At 34.0% G+C, this 20744-nt stretch overlaps 2 protein-coding genes across 2 annotated transcripts in view; one reads left to right on the top strand and one right to left on the bottom strand.

The window, feature by feature from the left end:
• Positions 1-13825, bottom strand: part of LOC118647561 (protein I'm not dead yet-like) — a 39942-nt gene extending 26117 nt beyond the window's left edge. Inside the window, exon 1 of the mRNA XM_036292644.1 lies at positions 13155-13825. Coding sequence (XP_036148537.1) covers positions 13155-13517 — 363 coding nt within the window. The 5' untranslated portion in view covers positions 13518-13825. The remainder of the gene's footprint in view (positions 1-13154) is intronic.
• Positions 13826-15810: 1985 nt separating this feature from the next.
• LOC118647560 lies at positions 15811-18467 on the top strand. The gene is made up of 2 exons (XM_036292643.1): positions 15811-16203; positions 16292-18467. The coding sequence occupies exon 2, from the start codon at positions 16874-16876 to the stop codon at positions 17939-17941; it is 1068 nt and encodes a 355-aa protein (XP_036148536.1). The 5' UTR covers positions 15811-16203; positions 16292-16873; the 3' UTR covers positions 17942-18467.
• Positions 18468-20744: the final 2277 nt, after the last annotated feature.

Genomic DNA, 20744 nt, shown 5'->3' on the forward strand with positions numbered 1-20744 from the left:
TGATCGATGTTATTGTTAAACAAAATTTTTTTGGTGCAGTTCTCGTATATGTTTACGTGATAGAATTTCAAAAACGTGGATTATCTCATATACACTTATTGATTACGTTAAAATAAAATTTTAAAATATTAATTGTTGATAAATTTGTTTCAGCATAAATTCCTGATCCTAATAGAAATGAAAATTTATACAATATTGTAATAAAATATGTGATACATGGACCATGTGGAGCTTGGTGTCTAATAAACGATAAATGTTCGAAACATTTTCCAAAACCAGTTCAACTTGAGACAATATGGATGAAGATATAGTTATCCGCAATACCGTCAAAGAAATAATGAATTATCAAATGAAAGATCTGGAAGATATATTGTTTGAATATATTATTTGGTCACGACGCTGCATTCATAATCATTGGAGAAAATTTAGATAAAATAATAATAACTCAAGAAATTCGAGATTTTATCGAGGTTCGTTATGTTGAACATGTATAAGCATGTTGGTGGATTCTAAGCAAACCTTTGCAAATGTAAGACCCGATCATGCTACAAGAAAGACGTCGACCGGGGCTTGCGACTGGCGCACGCCCGGCGCAGAAGCGCTTGTGCATACCGATCACGCCGAAGGAACGTGCAACGACGGAGTACACGCGAAAGACTGACTGCGATCCGGGCACTCGTTACCAAACCGTCGAGAGTTCATAATCGGAGTGAATAACATGAACAGTCAAAAGTCGAGTCGTTACTGTTGTATTAAATATCAAAAGTACGCGCCGTGGCCGTATTAAATATCGCGCTCAAGCAAGAATATCGCTGCGTAATCGAGATAAGTCGGTTCTGTAAGCGTTTGAGTCCCCTTGGTCTACTGACCACGGGCGAGTATTTGTAATTATGAGTGTGCAATAAAGCTGGTTTGTTGTACCCCACTTGTGGAGAAATTGCCCATTAACTGCTAATCTGCTTCCTAAACTCGAGAAAGCCTTACACAAGAAAAAAATCACGCTGTATTTCGTTTACCGGTACATTTGCCAAATGAATATAATATAATAATTGTCGAAAATATTAATAACGAGAGATGATAAGATTTGCTGCAGAACAAGTAACAATGTTTTTGGATTATTTTGAATTAAATGCTCGAGATGAGGAAGAAAAACAATATTTATATAGTGATATCCCAACGCATAATGTTAAAAAAATTAAAATCAATGGTAGAACTTTCAATCGTTGGAAAAAACGTCAAAGATACTTTAATTGTATCGGTCGTATGTATTCAGTCAATTCATCTCAGATAGAATTATTTCATTATACTTTTATATCGATCGGCCCGAGAATTCCGTTAGCAACTAAATTTTGTAAACAAACAAGTGTATCGATCGGCCGGTTGCCGGGTGAATTTCGTAAGCGATGGATGTTTGTAAATAAAATAAGAAATAACAGTTTTGTGCCGGACTCCTGCTGACAAGGACGCTTCAAAAATCTGTTGTTAACTATTAAAATAAAGTCAGTGTTTTAATGAAATTTTGCTTAATTCCCTTTCCGTGAGTGAGTGCGTGTGTGTGTGTGTGTGACCAAGAGAGACGCAACGTAACAATATCATTTCTTATAATTTTTTAGTATTGTTAGTATGCCATATTGTTTCGATAAGTGCAACATATATTGTCTTAATTTCTACTTTCTTTATGTTTCAATGTTTCAATTTATGTCTCTTAGAGGTTCCAGTTATACACTTTTAACACTCTTGTTTGAATAGATTTATTTTTCTTTTATTCTTGATTTACTCTCTATATTTAGTGAAGCTTCCCAACCAGAAGTCAAATATTTTTTAAAATATTGTTTTATACTTTTTAAATATGAAATTATTATTACATAAACTTTAAATAAATGTTACGTAAATATTATTTTAAACGATTTATTAAAATGTTAAATTAATATTATAAAAACATCAATTAAATATTATACAAATATTTGTTCTAAATCATTATTTTAAATGATTCATTGTAACATAAATATTAAATTAATATTAAATAAGTATTTTTTAAATGTTGTTTTAAACAATTTTTTAAATGTAAAATAAATATCACACATATATTTAAAAAATATTACGTAAATAACACAGGCACACAAAAAAAAGTGGTTGGTCCTGCGGACCAGACTGGTCAATCCTTATGTATTTTGACCCACTGAATCTGAATACAAGGTCAGAATTGCTGAATTGGGTTGTATTTTCCTAAAAAATACTTTTTTAGGAACCTGAAAAAAATTTTTTTTAATGTTGGCTCGACAAATTAGACTAGTCTATCCTTATGTATTTTGACTCGCTGAATCTAAATTCAAAAGGTCAGAATTGCTGAATTGGCTCCTTTTCTTCTAACCTAAAAAAAAACACGTTGTAAAAGCAGTTTGGGTCACAATAATCCAAAGCTTGCAAGCTTGCGTAATCATATTACCCGGAGTAAAATTCAATTCGTATGACAAGTCTGAGCTTCTGTGAATAAATATTGTAGAAAATTCACTCCCTTTTTCTACATATTATATCTAATATTATATCTACATATTATATCTTTTATTCTCGAAGTTTCTGTGCAATGGGTTTCTCTTACGTTTCTTCCCTTTCACAGAGATATCTCGTTTGAGCGTCCAGCAGAAATCAGCCATCATGTTCACATCTCACTTGCTTTGATATCGATGCTCCATCTTCTCGATGTCCTGATGAAATCTTTTTCCCTGTTCTTCACTATAATCACCTAGATTTTCTAGGAAGTAGTCGATATGAGAATCCAAGAAATGCAACTTAAGATTCATTAAGCAACCTAGTTTTTTACTGTTGTCTAGCATTTCCGCTACCTTTTCTCTGTAATCTTGACTTTTGCTTTCTAGAAAATTTTCTGTGACACTTTTGAAACTCAGCCATGCCGTTCTTTCGTCTTCATTCATTTTGGTGACAAAATTGTCTTTCAACATTTTACGTATTTGAGATCCATCGAAAATTTTTTCCCGCAATTTTGCATCAGAGATGTTGGACAATTTTTCTTGTAAATACTGGTAGCATTCACCTTTTTTATTCAGAGCTTTCACTCATTGTTTCATAAGTTCTAATTTGATATGAAAAGGTGGTAGAACTTTTGAAGGTTTAATTAACGGCTTATTTATGATGTTTTTAAATCCAAGTTGCAAAGACGTCCTTCTCGGTTATTCTTTTCTTATGTAATGGTTCGTTCGATATCTACACCTCTTTACCCATAACCTGATTGTTGACCCGATAATATAGTGAAAATTTTCAGATTCGCCATATATGTTCTGTGTATTTAATTTTTTAGAGAACTGTTTTCAGGTTTGTGTACTCTTCATTTATCACTACCGAGTGCGCTACAGGAATGGAGGCATATACATTAGTATTGTGTAGCAACACTGCTTTCAAGCTTTTTTTAGAAGAATCGATGAATAGTCTCCACTCATCAGACTTGTAACATCCAGGTTTCAGTTTGTTCGTTAATCCGAACTTTCGAGAATAAAAAAGTTATATGTTACTGAAGAAAATAATAAGTTTGTTTGGTCTTTTGAATGCCTGGAAGCATTTGATAATTTGAAATATGTTTTAACTTGTTCTCCGATTTTGTCTTTTCCTTCCGGAGAGAGACAATTTGTTTTAGATACCGATGCCTCGAATCATGGCATCGGAGCTGTGCTTTCTCAATTTCAGGGGGAAGAGGGTCATCGCTTATTATAGCCGTGTGTTCAACAAGGTGGAACGGAATTATTGCGTGACTCAACTCCTTGTTGTTGTGGATTCTATAAAATCCTTCCATCATTATTTTTATGGACGGAAGTTTGTAATGAGAACGGATCATGTAAGCTTACGATGGTTGATGTCTTTTCGTAATTTGGAGGGACAATTGGCCAGATGGCTGGAATGTCTACAACAATATGACTTTGACGTCTTTTATCAAAGCGGAAAAGCGCATGAGAATGTTGCAGGACTTTCAAGACGACCGTGTTTGGAAGTGCCTTGTCGATATTGAGCCAAAGTTGAGTTTAATGAGAAGACGTCTAAAAAAGAAGTTTTTGGTCGGATGGTTTTCTCTGCAGGAAACCTTGAGGATTGGCGTTCGGTTCAGCTTCAAGATCCAATTGTCTCGAAAATTATTCGAGCCAACAAGGCTGGAATTGGCAAAAAGTGGCTCCTGAGAGAATCCCTTTGAAAATTTATCGGTCGCATTGGGATTTGCTCTCAATTGTCGACGGTGTTCTGCATAAGAAATGGATAACAACAGTGGATCTGCATAAGAATCTCCGAATTTGTAGAAGAGTATCCTTCAAATAATAGTTCCTCAACAGAGAGTGGAAGGAATTTTGAGAGAGGCGCATGACTCTCCTGGAGGACATTTTGGTGTGAACAAAACTCCAGAAAATTCGGAAATGTTTATATTGGATTACCAGCAAGAAGAATGTGGAGAAATGATGTGCCACATGTAAAATTTATGTCGCTAGGAAAGGCCCTATTGGAAAGAGAAAATCTCTTTTGCAGGTTTACAATGTGGGCGCTCCCTTTGAGAGGATACAGATAGTAGATAATCTCCTTTAAGAGAAAATCTTCTTTGCAGGTTTACAAAATGGCCAGAAGTAATTCCTCTTAAAAATAAAAGAGCGAGTACTATCGCAACATCTTTGGTAGATCAAGTGTTTTCTCGGTACGGAATTCCATTGCAGTTACATACAGACCAGGGAAGAAATTTCGAATCTCAACTTTTCCGAGAAATGTCGGTGCTGTTGGGAATAAAGAAGACGCGTACTATCCCTCTTCATCCGCAATCGGACGAACAGGTCAAGCGTCAACATGGTACCATTTTGGATTATCCCGTGAAATTTGTTTACGAGAATCAAAAAGATTAGGATTGATGGATTGCTTTATTTTTATTGACTTTTCGTTTTTCGAAGCAAGAGGCTACTGGAGCGACTCCAGCAGAAATGTACCTCGGACAAGACCTTCGTGTATCTCTGGATCTTTTAAGAGGTCAACCACTTGCTAAACTTAAGGAGAAAGATGAAGAAGGCCATTTTGTTTCTAGACTTAAAGATAGGCTTGATTTGATTCATCATTTTGTACGACAACGTCTTCAAATCTCTTTTAAGGGTCCATTTTGGTCAGTTTGGTAAAAAAAAATCGAAAATTTTTTTGCATAATTTGATAGCCCTAAGTGTGTAGAATATTGTGTTAAAAGCGCAAAGTGAAATTTGTAACGGTTATAAAGTTATGAGCCTCTGAACCGGCCGTGCTCAGGCAGGTGGCGAGCGCGCACCGCAGGTATATGGCGGCCGCTTTGCAATAAGTTCATTCTTCGTCGGTACACCCAAATATCGATCGAAAAATTTTTTGGCTATTAAGTTGTCATTTCTGACACCAGACAGAGTCTGTTTAGAAGAAAACGAGTCGGTTTTATAACTTACGAAAAACACGTGCTTGTGTTCTGTGCGTCGAATGTCTGTACATATCTCAGTTTGGTTTTAACGAAGTGTAACAATGTATTGTGATAAAAAGTGCGGAAAACAGTCTGCAGATCGTCCTTGTCATCGAAGTCAGAAAAGAAAATTCTATGGAAACCGATTTTCGAACCAAAACGAGATGGAATTTGCTAATACGTCGGTGAAGAAATTAGCACATTCCGACGATTTAGACGCGATTGTTACACCAAGTCATGTGTTTTCAATAATAAATTTTACACTTGTTTTTTCTGCTCTCTCTAACATTTTAAAGTGTAAAACATGTAATGGCGATGTGACTTTTGGGAAAAAAGACGAACACGGCTTAGGTTGTCAACTCGCTGTAAAATGCAAATGCGGAGACTCTTTTATTTATTCTTGTGAAAAGATAGGCAACAAGTCATATGAAATAAATCGAAGATTAGTTTTTGTCATGCGATTGCTAGGAATTGGACTAACAAGGGAACCTCGCGAACCCGAAAATTCTGATTTTAATGAAACTTGGCATAAATGTAGAAGAAGTAAATACATGAATTTAGAAATTAAAAGTTGGTGCTTATAAACGGTTTAAAGGGTTGAAACCACCCTTCAAAAATGTTGAGTTTTTGTCTTTTCTCGATATAGAAAATTTTTCGATTGGACTTATAAACGGTTTGAAGGAGTGAAATTACCCTTTAAAGGTTGAGATATTTTTACCTTTTCTCGCTATATCTCGTAAACTAAACAAAATATAAAAAAATGTTTTATACAAAAGTTTTACAGCCTAAATATCTTTATTTAATTACGCTGTTCATTTTTCAAAAAAAAAAAAAAAAAATTTTTTTTAATTAAAATAAATTTTCAATAAAATTGACTTTTATGTATATAGCATTTATAAAATAATTATACTATCTTATACTACGTTCTCTTTATATCATCTATGTGTATATTATGTATGTTATATTTTATCTATGTTATAATACTATACATTTATATTATCTGCATCCCTATATGTATTAGTTTTCATCTAACAGTTGCGCAGTATTAGAGTAGTCACGTTGCTTTCACACAGTTCATTCTGTCTACGTCACATATTTCACATTCAAGTTTTATATTTGTCATATCACGGTATATATCATATATGAAATGGAAATCACGTATTAAAGTTTGATATCTTTATTAATGATGTTACGCGTCATTTTCACATCTGTATCAAGTCTAACGTGTGCTTGATCAGTACATCAGTATCACATCTAACGTGTGCTTGATTTTTCTGTTAGATTATTTAATTAAGCGAAGCATAATGTTACACGTACATGTTGCGAATGTTCTTAATATGTTAATTATTTTATTTCAAATTATACATATTCCACCTATAAATGAAAGAGAAATACAATTACGTGATGTAATAGATATTATAACAAATGATATTATAACAGTGAATGTGACTTATCATTTGATGTACACACTGATACTGCTTTAGAATTTTACAATTATTGGGAAGTGGATTTATCTGACACAGAATATGTAACAAATGATGAGGAAGAATTTTTTTAAAATGATAATTGTGGTAGGGACTTCACCTTTCTGAAGCGACGTTGCACTCCTAAAAGAGAGTGTCGGCCTTTTATCACTTCTCCAATATTCGACGGCTTTCCTTTTATAGCTACTATTTAAAATTTCGTCTTCTGATTCACAATTATATTCATTATCAGGTTCATAATCAACATTATCATTTTCTAAAAATTCTTCCACTTTATCTGTTACATATTCTATGTCAGGTAAATCCACTTCCAAATAATTTTAAAATTTTAAAGCAAAATGAGTGTGTACATCAAATGATAAGTCATTCACTGCATTTGTTATAATATCCTTTATCACATCACGTAATTGTATTTCTCTTTCATTTATAGGCGTTGGTGGAATATGTGTAATTTGAAATTAAATAATTAACATATTAAGAACATTCGCAACATTTATCCCAGCAAACACAAAGTTACATGTAACGTGCCTGTTAGTTATAATTTCCCACTCAACAATGTAATTGTAATATAACACGTGTGTTATATTACAATTACATTATTGAGTGAGAAATTATAACTAACAGGCACGTTACATGTAACTTTGTGTTTGCTGGGATGTGTAACATTATACTTCGCTTAATTAAAAACAATCTAACAAGAAAAATCAAGCACATGTTAGATGTGATACTGATGTACTGATCAAACACACGTTAGACTTGACACTGATGTGAAAATAACGCGTAACACCATTAATAAAGATACCAAACTTTTATTAATACGTGATTTCATATATGATACATACCGTGACATGACGAATATAAAACTTGAATGTGAAATATGTGACGTAGAGAGAATGAACACTGTGTGAAAGCAACGTGACTACTAATATTGCGCAACTGTTAGATAAAAACTAATACATACAAGGATGCAGATAATATAAATGTATAGTACTATAACGTAGGTAATATATAACATATATAAGATACACGTAGATGATATAAATAGAACGTAGTATAAGATAATATAATTACTTTATAAATGCTATATACATAAAAGTCAATTTTATTGAAAATTTATCTTAATTAAAAAAAAATTTTTTTTTCAAAAAATAAACAGCGTAGTTAAATGGAGGTATTTATGCTGTAAAACTTTTGTATAAAACATTTTTTTTTATTTTGTTTAGTTTACGAGATATATCGAGAAAAGGTAAAAATATCTCAACCTTTGAAGGGTAGTTTCACTCCTTCAAACCGTTTATAAGACCAAACAGAAAATTTTCTGATTTTAATGAAGCTTGGCATAAATGTAGAGGGGGTAAATACATTAATTTAGAAATGTTTTATTTTGGTTCAAAAGCGGCTTGAAGGGGTGAAAGCACGCTTCAAAGTTGAGACGTTTTTGCATTTTCTCGATATATCTCGTAAACTAAACAAAATATTAAAAAATGTTTCATACAAAAGTTTTACGGCATGAATATCTCTATTCAACTATTATATTTATTTTTTCAAAAAAAAATTCTTTTTCAAAGAAAAAAAATTTGTTTTTGAAAAAAAATTTGTTTTTAAAAATAAATAACATAGTTAAATAGAGGTATTTATACTGTAAAACTTTTGTATGAAACATTTTTTAATATTTTGTTTAGTTTACGAGATATATCGAGAAAAGGCAAAAACTCAAAATTTTTGAAGAGTGGTTTCAACCCTTTAAACCGTTTATAAGCACCAACTTTTAATTTCTAAATTCATGTATTCACCCCCTCTACATTTATGCCAAGTTTCATTAAAATCAGAATTTTCGGGTTCGCGAGGTTCCCTTGTAAGTGGAATCAATACTTTTTTGGGTTTGATGGATCTTGGAAAAAATATGAGCATATCAACGTATTACTCTGCGGTCGATAATATATTCGTTTCTGCAAGCGCAGTATACAATGAAGTCATCAAAAAAGCAGGTTGCCAGGAAAAAGAAAAAAATGCTGCGAATGGAAATGAAGAAAATAAACTCATCATATCAGGAGATGGAACATAGAGCAATGTGGTTTTTCTTTTCTGTTTGGTGTGGTAACTGTGATTGGACATTATTGTCATAGGTGGACCAGGTACCGGAAAACTGACAGACAAATTTATAAACAAATTGACTACTTATTATGGACTCGCAATAAGATGTAACCCGAATGACGTTGAAAAAATGATTAATGACGTGTGGACTACTTTTGAACACAAAATTTCAACGAACAAGAAACCTATGCACAAACGTTGTCCAAGCGGACCGGATTCATGATGCAAGTGACGGCAAGCTGAAGCGGCTGGAACTTTGAGCAGTTACTGTCACCCCCCTCCTCTCGACTCTAAAGTGCAGGAAGTAATTCGAACGATTTATGAAAATTTGTCATCGCATGATTTACTGATTCGTTGTCGTGGAGGATTTACTCAAAATAATAATGAGAGTTTCAACAAAACTATTTGGCAATTTGCACCAAAACACGTTTTCTGCGGTTCTAATATTATTCAAATAGCCGCATTTCTAGCCACCTGTATTTTCAATGAAGGTTTCAAACCTATTTTGAAAATTATGGAAACTATGGGCATCACCATCGGCCCATATGCAGACCTATATGCCTGTAATCGTGACGCAGAGCGCATAAAAGAAGCGACGAACGTCCTACCAATCCGTGAAGCAAAGAATGGCCCGAACTAACGAGAATTTGAATACCCTGCGCAATTTCGAGGAAGCTGAAGGGATACTCTATGGGCCTGGAATAACTGATTAGCTGTAAGTATCCACATATAAATATTTATATCAGTGAAAACTTAACTTGAAATTTTAAACGCATTTTCCCGAAAATCACATTTTCGACTTGGCGGAAGTAATAACTCACACAATTTTCAACAAATCACATCCAGTCTTTTTTAACATATATATATACAGGGTGTTCCAAATTAACCGGAGGAGCCGGCATGTACGTATTCCTCATGAAAAACTGAGTCGAAAATGTCAGTAGCAAAATCTTGAGGGATCAATAGTTTTCAAATGGTAAGTCTTTGAAACCTTCCAACCACAGGCTGTGAAGCTCGCGCTGTCAGGCGCGGCGCAACTAAGCGGTCGGCCGGTCGCTTTGACGAGTATCGCTAAACGGTATGGTACCGAACAAGTATAAATCTGTGAAATCTCTATTAATATTTGTTACTGTATTCTTAAATCGAGTCCAATTTAATTGACAAAAAGTAATATCAGTTGTAAATTCGATAAAACATCATTTATATCAATAAAAAATATGTGTTTCTGAAATACGTTTTATGTATAAGTAAATTAATAAATAAAATCAATACTAATTAAATTATTTAATCAAATAATATTAAAAACATCAGCCGACAACATTTTCAAAACTTTTTTTCAAAAAGTTCTGTCACAAACAGAAAACATTTACATTTGAAATTCGCATTTGATGTAAATAAATATTTCATATTGCCTTTTTTTTGACTTATCTAACTAAGGGTCCAGAATGGACCCTTAAAAGTGCAAAATCTTGTTATGATCGTCGGACTAGGCAAGTGCATTTCGAACCAGGGCAGAAGGTCTGGTTTTACAATCCTTGTTGTGTTGCAAGAAGAGCTCCTAAACTGCAAAGTCCTTGGGAGGGACCATGGAGAGAAACTGGGAGATGTTTTATTGTATTGAGAAGTCGTTCTAAGAATAAAGTTGTTCATGCAGATTGTTTAGTCCTTTTTCAGGAAAGAGATTAGTTTGGTCAATTTATAACTTTTCTTTTTTTAGGGCCGATACGAGTCTGAGCCTGTACGCGTACGAATTGGAAGAAAGAAAAAAATGTTTTGTTTTAAAAGTTATTGTTTGTTAGTTTTTTTGCGTTTGTTTTACGTTATGTTACAGTTACGGAAAGGAAAGCTGGTCTGAGAAGGAAAAGATCGAAATTTGGAACTACTTTCAAAACTGCCTCTCTCACGGTTTTTGACCGTGGTTTTCCCGTGGGACTTTGGGCAAATGCCGAGGCAGGGGACAGAGAGCTAAAATCATAGGGTCCATGGAAGTTATTTCCCCCTCTGATCCCGAAGAAAAAAGCAAGAAGCGCTCAAGGCTCAAGATAAAAGGAGAGCACGGGCAGCAGAGTACTGGGATCGTGTGAGAAAGTCTCCGCGAAGGAACCTGGCCAGCACTACGGGGAAGGACACACGAAGAGGTCTAGTAAAAAGGAGGCATGCTAGGGTGGACATGGCTCGGTAACCCGTTGCAGTAGCACGAGGGCAGGAAATCGTTCTGGAACCCTGAGCACCCAATTCTGCACATCGCGTTAAACTGCCTTCCGGATTGTCGAAACGACAATCTTGAAGAGGGAGGGCAGTGTTACGCGCGCTGTCCGGTATACTCTCCGTCCGCGAGTCAACTGTCGAATCGGCGATATCGATTGGCGGCGGCGATCAGATGTCTGGAGCCGGGGCAACGGGATAAATTCTTATAAATAAACAATTGGGAACTGACCGTGAGCTTATGAAGACGTATATCGGAAACGCTTGTAATAAAGTTGCTTTGCACGAAAGAGTGTCTCTTCATTTCCATAGTCGCGCGCGTTACAATATAATAAAAAAAGGGAGCGAATTTTTTACGCTATTTATTCATAGAAGCTCAGACTTGTCATACGTATTGAATTTTCCCCGGGTAATGTAGTTACACAAGCTTGCACGCTCTGGATTATACATTTGTTACCCAAACTGCTTTTACAAGATGTTTTTTTTGAGGTTAGGAAAAAATGAGTCAATTCTGAAATTCTGATCTTCGATTCCGATTCAACGGGTCAAAATACATAAGGATAGACTAGTTTGATCCGTCGGATCAACATTAAAATTTTTTTGAAGTTAGAAAATATAAGCTAATTTGCAATTCAGACCTTGGATTGGATTCAGTGTGTCAAAATACATAAGGATTGACTATTCTGGTCCGCCGGATTAACTAATTTTTTTTGTGTGCCCGTGTAATTTTCTTAAACCATTATTTTTAATAAAAAATTAATAACTTATAAATATTAAATAAACGTTTTATAAACATTTTTCTAATTTATTATTTGAAACAAATAATTAGTTTAAAACAAATGTTTAATAAATATGAAATAAATATTATTTGTACAATAAACACTAATAATGTAAAAATAATTAAAAATAAATATTTAAGACATTTAACAAATAAGTGTTCATTAGGGGATAGCGTATATACGGAAACATTTATAATTGATTCTTGAAAATGATATTTCGTAACGTAACTTTAATATACACAGTTTAATTTAGAAAAAAACTTTTAATTTGTCGAAAAAAATTTTTTTAATTTGAAAAAAATTGGTAAAATTTTGTTAAACAAAAAAATTAAAAAATTTTGTGTTTTTCAACTTTAAAGTACTCTTGAAACTGTACAACATTTATTTAAAACAAATTTTTTCTATTTTTTATACTTTTGACGATAATTGCTCCGAAAAAAATTATTCTTTTCAAAGGGGTGTTTTACCCTCCAAACATAAAATTCCGCACATAAAAAAATACGCGTCTTTTAGATTTGTATGTTTGACAACATTTTCAAGGAGAATCAAATTGGCTTCTGACACTTGTGATACTTCCCTTGTTAATTATTTCTAAAAAGCAGAATAGAATTTTATGTTTGCAGTGTAAAACACCTCTTTGAAAAGAATAATTTTTTTCGGAGCAAATATCGTTAAAAGTATGAAAAATAAAAAAACATTTTTTTAATGAAAGTTGTACAGTTTCAAAAGTACTTTAAAGTTGTAAAAAACACAAAATTTATTTAATTTTTTTGTTTAATAAAACTTTTATTAATTTTTTTCAAATTAAAAAATTTTTTTTCGACAAATTAAGTTTTTTTTCTAAATTAAACTGTGTATATTAAAGTTATGTTACGAAATCATTTTCAAGAATCAATTATAAATGTTTCCGTATATACGCTATCCCCCAATAAACACGCAATATTTTTTAAATGTCTATTAAATATTTATTTTTAATTATTTTTATATTATTAGTGTTTATTGTACAAATAATATTTATTTCATATTTATTAAACATTTGTTTTACATTAATTATTCCATAAACTCTCTTTTTTTAACTATTTTACGTAAGACACGTATATTTTTTCATATTTTTTCATACATATGAATATAATTTACCATTTGCGCTATCACCGGTAGAGTAATATTTGCGACACCCACATTTGAAGTAAATTCTGTCAAGAGGCCTTCAAAGAAGCACACTATGGAAAGTATTATAATAGGTGGTAAGTAACGAAGTGGTACTAGAGCTTCACCAATTTGTTTTGCCATACTAGATGCAACACTTCCTCTCGATATTGCGAAACCGCCACCCAATAGGAACATCAAACTCCATGGCATTTTCGTCTCGATTACTTTCCAAGTAATCAAACCTTCTGAGGATCTTTTCGGCTTTTTAGCGGCTGTGGATATTGTAATTTTGAATTTAATTACATTACATATTAATTTGAATAAAGCTTTAAAAGAAAGAACCGTGTCCATTAAAAAAAAAAATTATTAATTCTTGCGTTTAATAACGAAACACTACTTATATGTGGAAGATATAAATGTTTGTAAATATAAATTAATGCATCAAAGATATACTTTTTGAAACATTCAGAAAAGTATCAAATGATACTTTTAAATTTGTTTTGCAGATTCTGGTGGTCACTTTTTTACCAATAGCTATCAGATATTTAATAGTAGTATGTCATTTTTTCTATTGTTTAATATGATTCATTACTAAATGCAAAAAAGTTTAGTAATAAAATAGATAAGGTTCTTTAAGAGTTAAACAATGTTTTCAAAGTGGATAAGCTTTTTATGCAAATAACATATTTTCGGATAAATAAAAAAATATAAAGAATTTTTTAAATAAAAGTTTTTATTGTTATTATTCAAATTTTTGTGTTGATTTCATTAATTTAAATTAATAATTTTCGGATATTTTATGTAGAGTATAAAAAAAATGCATTTTAATATTTCTTTTGTAAATCGTCATAAACAAAAATAAATTTCAAATAGAGAAAGAAGACTAAATGTAGAAATTTATAATATTTTATATACATTATAGAGAATTTTGGAGATAACCATCTCAATTATTTCTTTAGATATTGTTTATACATTATACCAATAGTTACGTTATACTAATAGTCGTGAATGTTTATTGTATTATAAAAGTAAATTTCATTATTGTAGGTAACTAATTTAAACAGTTTTATAAGTGTGTATTCTTTACGTCATTTTGAGAAATACACTCAGTTGAAAAAAAACGGTACACCTAAAATTTGTCAAAAAATCACTAAACTTCCAACAACAATAACTACGCGAGTAATAAAGATAGGGAAGTTTCTAAAAAAACAAATTAAAGCTTTAAATGTCTACTTTAAGAATCGATTTATTAAAATTTTGCGTAATAATTTTTTTCAAAATGGCGTATGACAAAGCGAGAGCATGCGAAATTGAAAAATATTGATCCGAGTTTGCGACGATCCATGGCATGAGGCAAGTGTCGCAACTTAATGGGATAAAAAGCGTGAGATAGTACAGAGTCTCTCCTTTAAAATGCTTTTTTACTCGTCTCGATACGATGATTTTTCGCTGAGATATGCGCATTTGAATAAAAATACAGTTATTTACTTTAAATGCGCATATCTCAGCGAAAAATCATCGTATCGGGACGAGTAAATTTGAATGGAAAACTCTGTTCTATCGCATGCTTTTTATCCAATTAAAATGCGACACTTGCCTCACGCCATGGATTGTCGCAAACTCGGATCAATATTTTTCAATTTCGCATGCTCTTGCTTTGTCATACGCCATTTTGAAAATTATTACGCAAAATTTTAATAAATCGATTCTTAAAGTAGACATTTGAAGCTTTAATTTATCTTTTTAGAAACCTTCCTATCTTTATTACTTGCGTAGTTATCGTTGTTGGAAGTTTAGTGATTTTTTGACAAATTTTAGCGTGTACCGCTTTTTTTTTGACTGACAAGGGAACGGACAGAACTGTCCCTCATCGATTTTAGTGAGCTTTGGATATGTTGTAGAACGTAAAAAAATATTAGACCCATATTTTTTTTATCTGCGTATCTCGACGTTTAGGGGTTGAAACCACCCCTCGAAAATAACGAATTTTTTCGTTTTTTGCGAATATCTTTGAAAATATAAAGTTTATGAAAAAATGTTTTATACGAAAGTTTTATGGCATTTTATACTCTTTACAATAGTATATTTACATTTTTAAAAAATTTTAAATTTTTTAATTTATCCCACCCCCACCCCTTTTTTTTCAACATTTTAAAAATTTTGTAAGAACAAAAATTAAAGAGCATTAAAAGCCGAATCCATCCATATATAATAACATATGGGTTCCATCATTCTCAATTATTAGCAAAACGAGATAGTAATCTCGCGCTATAGGTGTCGCGTTAAAAATAGTGTTGCGTTATTTCTTTAGTCGCGTCACACTCAATAACTGCCTCTTCTGCGTATATTTTTATATTAAAACAAAAATGGATTAATGTTAATTATATAATACGCAACGGATTACACAATATAAAGCATAAATGCATATATATAACAAAAGTAGCATATATATACGTATGTGCCTACGTACATTTTCATGATTACAAATGCGAATATAAATTAATATAAAGCAAAATATTTTTTAACATTTAAAACTGCAAATACAATATAACAAAATATATAAAATCAAGAGAAAAATATAAAACATAAACTGCAATAACTATTTGCATAATTATATTGTTACGCCCGCGCTGCTGGACGATTACTGAGGGTGCGTTCCGAAATCTACTGACAGTACTGACAGTACTGCTACTGAAGTTACTGGGTTTGAGCTGTTCCGAAACGCCAGTGAATACTGGCAACACTAAAAAACGGAATGCGTTTACAGTCAAATCAGCAACTGTTGATGCCATCATAAAAACCTAACTTTATACAATCTAATTATGGCAAATGTCAATGCAATTATAATTGCAGTGCAAGGTATTGTGAATGTTATTAATAGTGACAGTGACAGTTCATCAGACGATGAGGAAGAAATTCTAAATGTCTTAAACATGATTACTAAGCGTAGACCATTGGAATTAAGGCCACGCATAAAAAATTATATTGAAAATGTTATTGCTTTACTTTCGGATGAAGGATTCAAAGCACATTTTAGGTAGGAATTATAATAAAAAAATAGAATTTTTCTATTATTTCATTATTGAACAAAATATTGTGTGATATAATCATCGCGTGATTTTCAGAAACACTTCATAAATGTTATTGTCGCCATCAATAAGTTCGTATCGAACAGTTTCCATTGTTACAATTAATTTTTTAACAATCTCGTCAATTTTAATTATACACATTAATGTACGGCGGACGGCGGCCATATGCTTTACTGAATTTGCACTACCTCCGGACAATGTGTAAAATTAGCCGGAAGTCAGTAATTCCCTAGGGTCTATTTTTGTAGAATAGATAGTAATTTACAGTTGCTGACAGCACGCTGAAAACGATTTCGGAACGAAAAAACAGTACTGTCAGTACTGGCAGTAGATTTCGGAACGCACCCTGAGTAGGCCGCGTGGCGTTCCTTGACGACGGGCTGTTGTTGTAAAACAAGTGCCTTTAGACTAGATTCGGAGCTGTCAAACTGTTCGGACGTATTTCTTGGCATTCAATTACTGTGTTCTTGTATTTGTGTTGCATTAAAGAGCCGTGTGAGTTCTCAGTGGTGTAATAATTTATTTCGATCGGGAGTGCGTGTAACATTTTGGGGGCTCGTCCGGGATCGGACGAGCGGATATCGGAACGAGCTTAAAGGAGAGAGAGAGAGAGTCCGGATGGTTTCGAGGACTCCGACACGTCCGAGCCCGCGAGATATTTCTATTGAGGAGGGAACCGAAATGCCCACTACAAGAAAAAGGGCTCGAGAGCAGACTTCTGAATCTACGATGTCGGAGACGGCGGTACTGCAGGCAGTTCTCCAGGAGATGCGTACGATGCGTGAGGAACAAGCGCGTAGGGAGTCGGAATTTGTAGTGTTGCTGCGGCAGAGAAAAGAGGAGCTTTCTCGTTTACGAAATTTTCAGCTAAGTCCTTCTATTAATAGAGCCTCGGGCGATAACGTATTGGGAACCGCGGGGGACACGTGCGGGAATCGTGCGCGAACGAAGTTGGGTTTCAAATTGAAGCCTGACACTTTTGACGGGACGGTTCCGCTGCGGGAGTTCCTCTCTCAGTTTCTCCTAATCGCACGCGCGAACCTCTGGGACAACGCGTCGAAATCTGTAGCTTTGGCCGCGAGTTTAAGGGGGGAAGCGCGAACGGTTTTGGAATCGTTAGAGGACGTAGAAGTTTTTAGTTTTGAAGAATTAAAATCAAAGCTTGAGTTGCGTTTCGGGGAGGGAATTTTTACTCAAAATTCTTATTCTCTTTTTACCAATAGAAAACAAAAATCCGGGGAAAGCTTGGCTGCTTTTGGAGCTGAGTTGGAAAGACTTTCGCGTTTAGCATATCCGGAGTGCCCTTTTTCGGTGCGGGATAAGATTGCATGTTCGCAATTCATTTCCGCCGTTTCCAATAATTTTCTTAGAAGAACTCTCCAGCTGGAAGGGATTTCTTCTTTGAAAGCGGCCGTGGAGAGAGCCAAAGCTATCGAAATCATTCAAGAGGCGAATTTTGAAAGAAAAGAAAAATTCGGGAGAAATTTTGATCGTTTTAGGAGAAATTTTGAGAGGGAGGAGAGAAAGGACGCGCGAAGTGTTGGGGGTGAGAAATCGGAGGAAGGGGGGTTCCGAAAAAATTGGCGCGGCCTCAAATCTGCAGCCAAAGATAAAGAATGTTGGGCGTATGGAAAAACAGGACATTTCCGTTTTGAGTGTCCCGACGCGAAGGGAAACGCGGCTTAGTTGAGCTTTTTGGGGCGAGTTCAACTCCGAAGGGTAATGCCCCGATTATTTTTCGTTCTAATTATAATTTGAATAAAGATTATTGTGTTTATCGTTCTCTTAGTTTTAATAATGATAATGATTCTTATTTTTGTTATGAAGGAATGCTTAATGAAAAACGTTGCTCCTTTAAGATTGATACGGGCTCTGACATCTCTATTGTAAATAGAAAATTAGTAAAAGACTATGGAGAAAAGTTGGAAACGGTAAATTGTTTTTTGAGATATCCTACCGGAGAAAAGATTCTTTGCAAAAATAAAATTTCGGTTGATATTCTTATTGGTAAATATTCTTTGAAGATTCCTATGTTCGTGGCGGAAATTCATGACGATTGTTTACTAGGGGTTGTTGACTTTCTTAAAAAGGTTAGTTTAGAAAATGTTTTTGAATCCGCCTTTGGAAATTCTAAATCAAAAAAAGAAAAGAATTTTAATTGTTCTCGTGTTGTTTCTGTCCCTTCTGTCTTAAGGGAGCTCATTGAAAAAAATTCTGAAAATCTTGTTGATTCTCAGAAGGAAATTTTTGCTGGTCTATTAAATGAATTTCAGGATATATTTTCCGAAGAAATAATTGCAGGAAATTGTGATATTATTTGTCATTCTATAAATATTGAAGATTCTCCCCCCATAAAACAGGTTCCCCGACGTATTCCTTATCATATGAGAGACGAAGTTTATGGAATAATAGAGGAGATGAAAAAACATGGCGTAATAGAGGAATCTCAAAGTCCTTGGGTTTCCCCTGCGGTGTTGGTTACGAAAAAAATGGAGCATTGAGATTTTGTGTGGACTTCCGGAAATTAAATGCGGTTACGATTAAAGACTCCTTTCCTCTTCCTCGGATCGATGACATTTTTGATCAAGGTAATGTTTGGTTTACTACGCTTGATTTGAAAAGCGGTTACTGGCAGGTTAAAATTCGTCCGGAAGATAGGGAGAAAACTGCTTTCTCTGTCGGTAAAAGGCTTTGGCAGTTTACTGTAATGCCCTTTGGATTATGTAATGCCCCCGCAACTTTTCAGCGCCTAATGGAAAAAATTTTAAAAGACATGTTAACGAAAATTTGTTTAGTTTATCTTGATGATGTGATTATTTTTGGAAAAAGTTTTGAAGAAATGTTAGAGAATCTTAGTAAAGTCTTTCAGCGAATTCGGGAAGCAAATTTAAGAATTAATCCGGAGAAATGTGTTTTTTTCAGAAAAAATGTTAAATATCTGGGTCATATAATTTCTGCCGAGGGGGTAGTTACAGATCCGGAAAAGATTTCCGCAGTAAAAGACTGGCCAGTTCCGCATACTAAGAAGCAATTGCGTAGCTTCTTAGGTTTTTGTTCGTATTATCGCAAATTTGTTAAAGGTTTTTCTTTTATTTCGAAACCTCTTTATGCATTAACGGAAGATAAAGTTAAATTTTCTTGGGGAGAAGAATGTCAAAATGCTTTTGACGAATTGAAACGCGTGTTATCTTTTTCTCCTATGCTTTCTTTTCCGCGGGAGGAAGAGAAATTCATTTTAGATACCGATGCTTCTAATATCGGTATTGGTGCAGTTCTTTCCCAGAAACAGGATGCAAAGGAACGAGTTATAGCCTATTTTAATCGCGTTTTGAATAAAGCCGAGAGGAATTATTGCGTTACGCGTCGAGAACTTTTGGCGATAGTTGAAGCAATCAAAGCTTTCCGTCATTACCTCTTGGGACGAAAATTTTTGATTCGTACAGATCACGTTTCCCTTAGATGGCTTTTGTCTTTCAGAGATCTTGAAGGACAGCTCGCGCGTTGGTTGGAGAGACTCCAACAATTTGAATTTGAAATTGTTTTTCGGAAAGGACAGTTTCACGGAAATGCCGATGGACTATCTAGACGTCACTGTGAATCTCAAGGTTGTAGATATTGTGCTAAGATCGAAGAAAATTGTGCTCGAGAGTCGAGGAAAACTATTGCTCGTATTACCTTGGCTGAAGAAAATTTAGAAGAATGGCAAAGGGAACAGAAAGAGGATCCTAGTTTGTCGGTAATTTTTCGCGGTAAGGAAACAGGAGTACGTCCTTTACGCACGGAAGTTTCGGATGTTTCTACCCGTATTTACTTGTCGTATTGGGACGTTATAAATCTTAAGAATGGTGTCTTTTATAAGAGTTGGTATGCTCCAAATTTGAAATCTAGCTTTCTTCAATTATTAGTCCCACGTAAAAGTCCCGCGTTAAAGAAATTTTAGAGAAAGCCCATGATTCTTTGACGGGAGAACATTTCGGGGTAAATAAGACCTTGGAGAAAATTAGGAAGTGGTTTTACTGGGCTTTGTGTAAACAAGATGTAGAGGACTGGTGTAAATCCTGTGAAGTGTGTGTGGCAAGAAAGGGCCCCTTGGGAAAGGGAAAATCCCCTTTGCAGATCTTCAATGTTGGAACTCCGTTCGAAAGGGTTCAAATGGATATTTTTGGTCCTTTTTCCATTACTTCTTTTGGAAATAAGTATTTGCTTGTATAGTTGACTGTTTTACCAAATGGGTAGAAGCTTTTCCCTTGAGAAATATTAGAGCGAAAACAGTGGCGGAGATTTTTGTTAATCAAATTGTTTCCAGGCATGGGACACCTTTCGAAGTTCATACGGATCAGGGAAGAAATTTTGAGTCCAAGCTTTTTACTGAACTCATGGAACTTTTCGGAATTAGAAAGACAAGGACTACTGCCTTGCATCCTCAATCGGATGGTCAGGTTGAAAGACAACATCAAACCATTACTAATTATTTGGCGAAGTATATTTC

The sequence above is a fragment of the Monomorium pharaonis genome, chromosome 10 (genome assembly GCF_013373865.1).
Source record: "Monomorium pharaonis isolate MP-MQ-018 chromosome 10, ASM1337386v2, whole genome shotgun sequence".
Taxonomy (NCBI): Eukaryota; Metazoa; Arthropoda; class Insecta; order Hymenoptera; family Formicidae; genus Monomorium; species Monomorium pharaonis.

Excerpts from the sequence above, each read along its gene's own strand:
- LOC118647560 (XM_036292643.1), top strand. The coding sequence starts at position 16,874 with ATGGTTTCGAGGACTCCGACACGTCCGAGCCCGCGAGATATTTCTATT.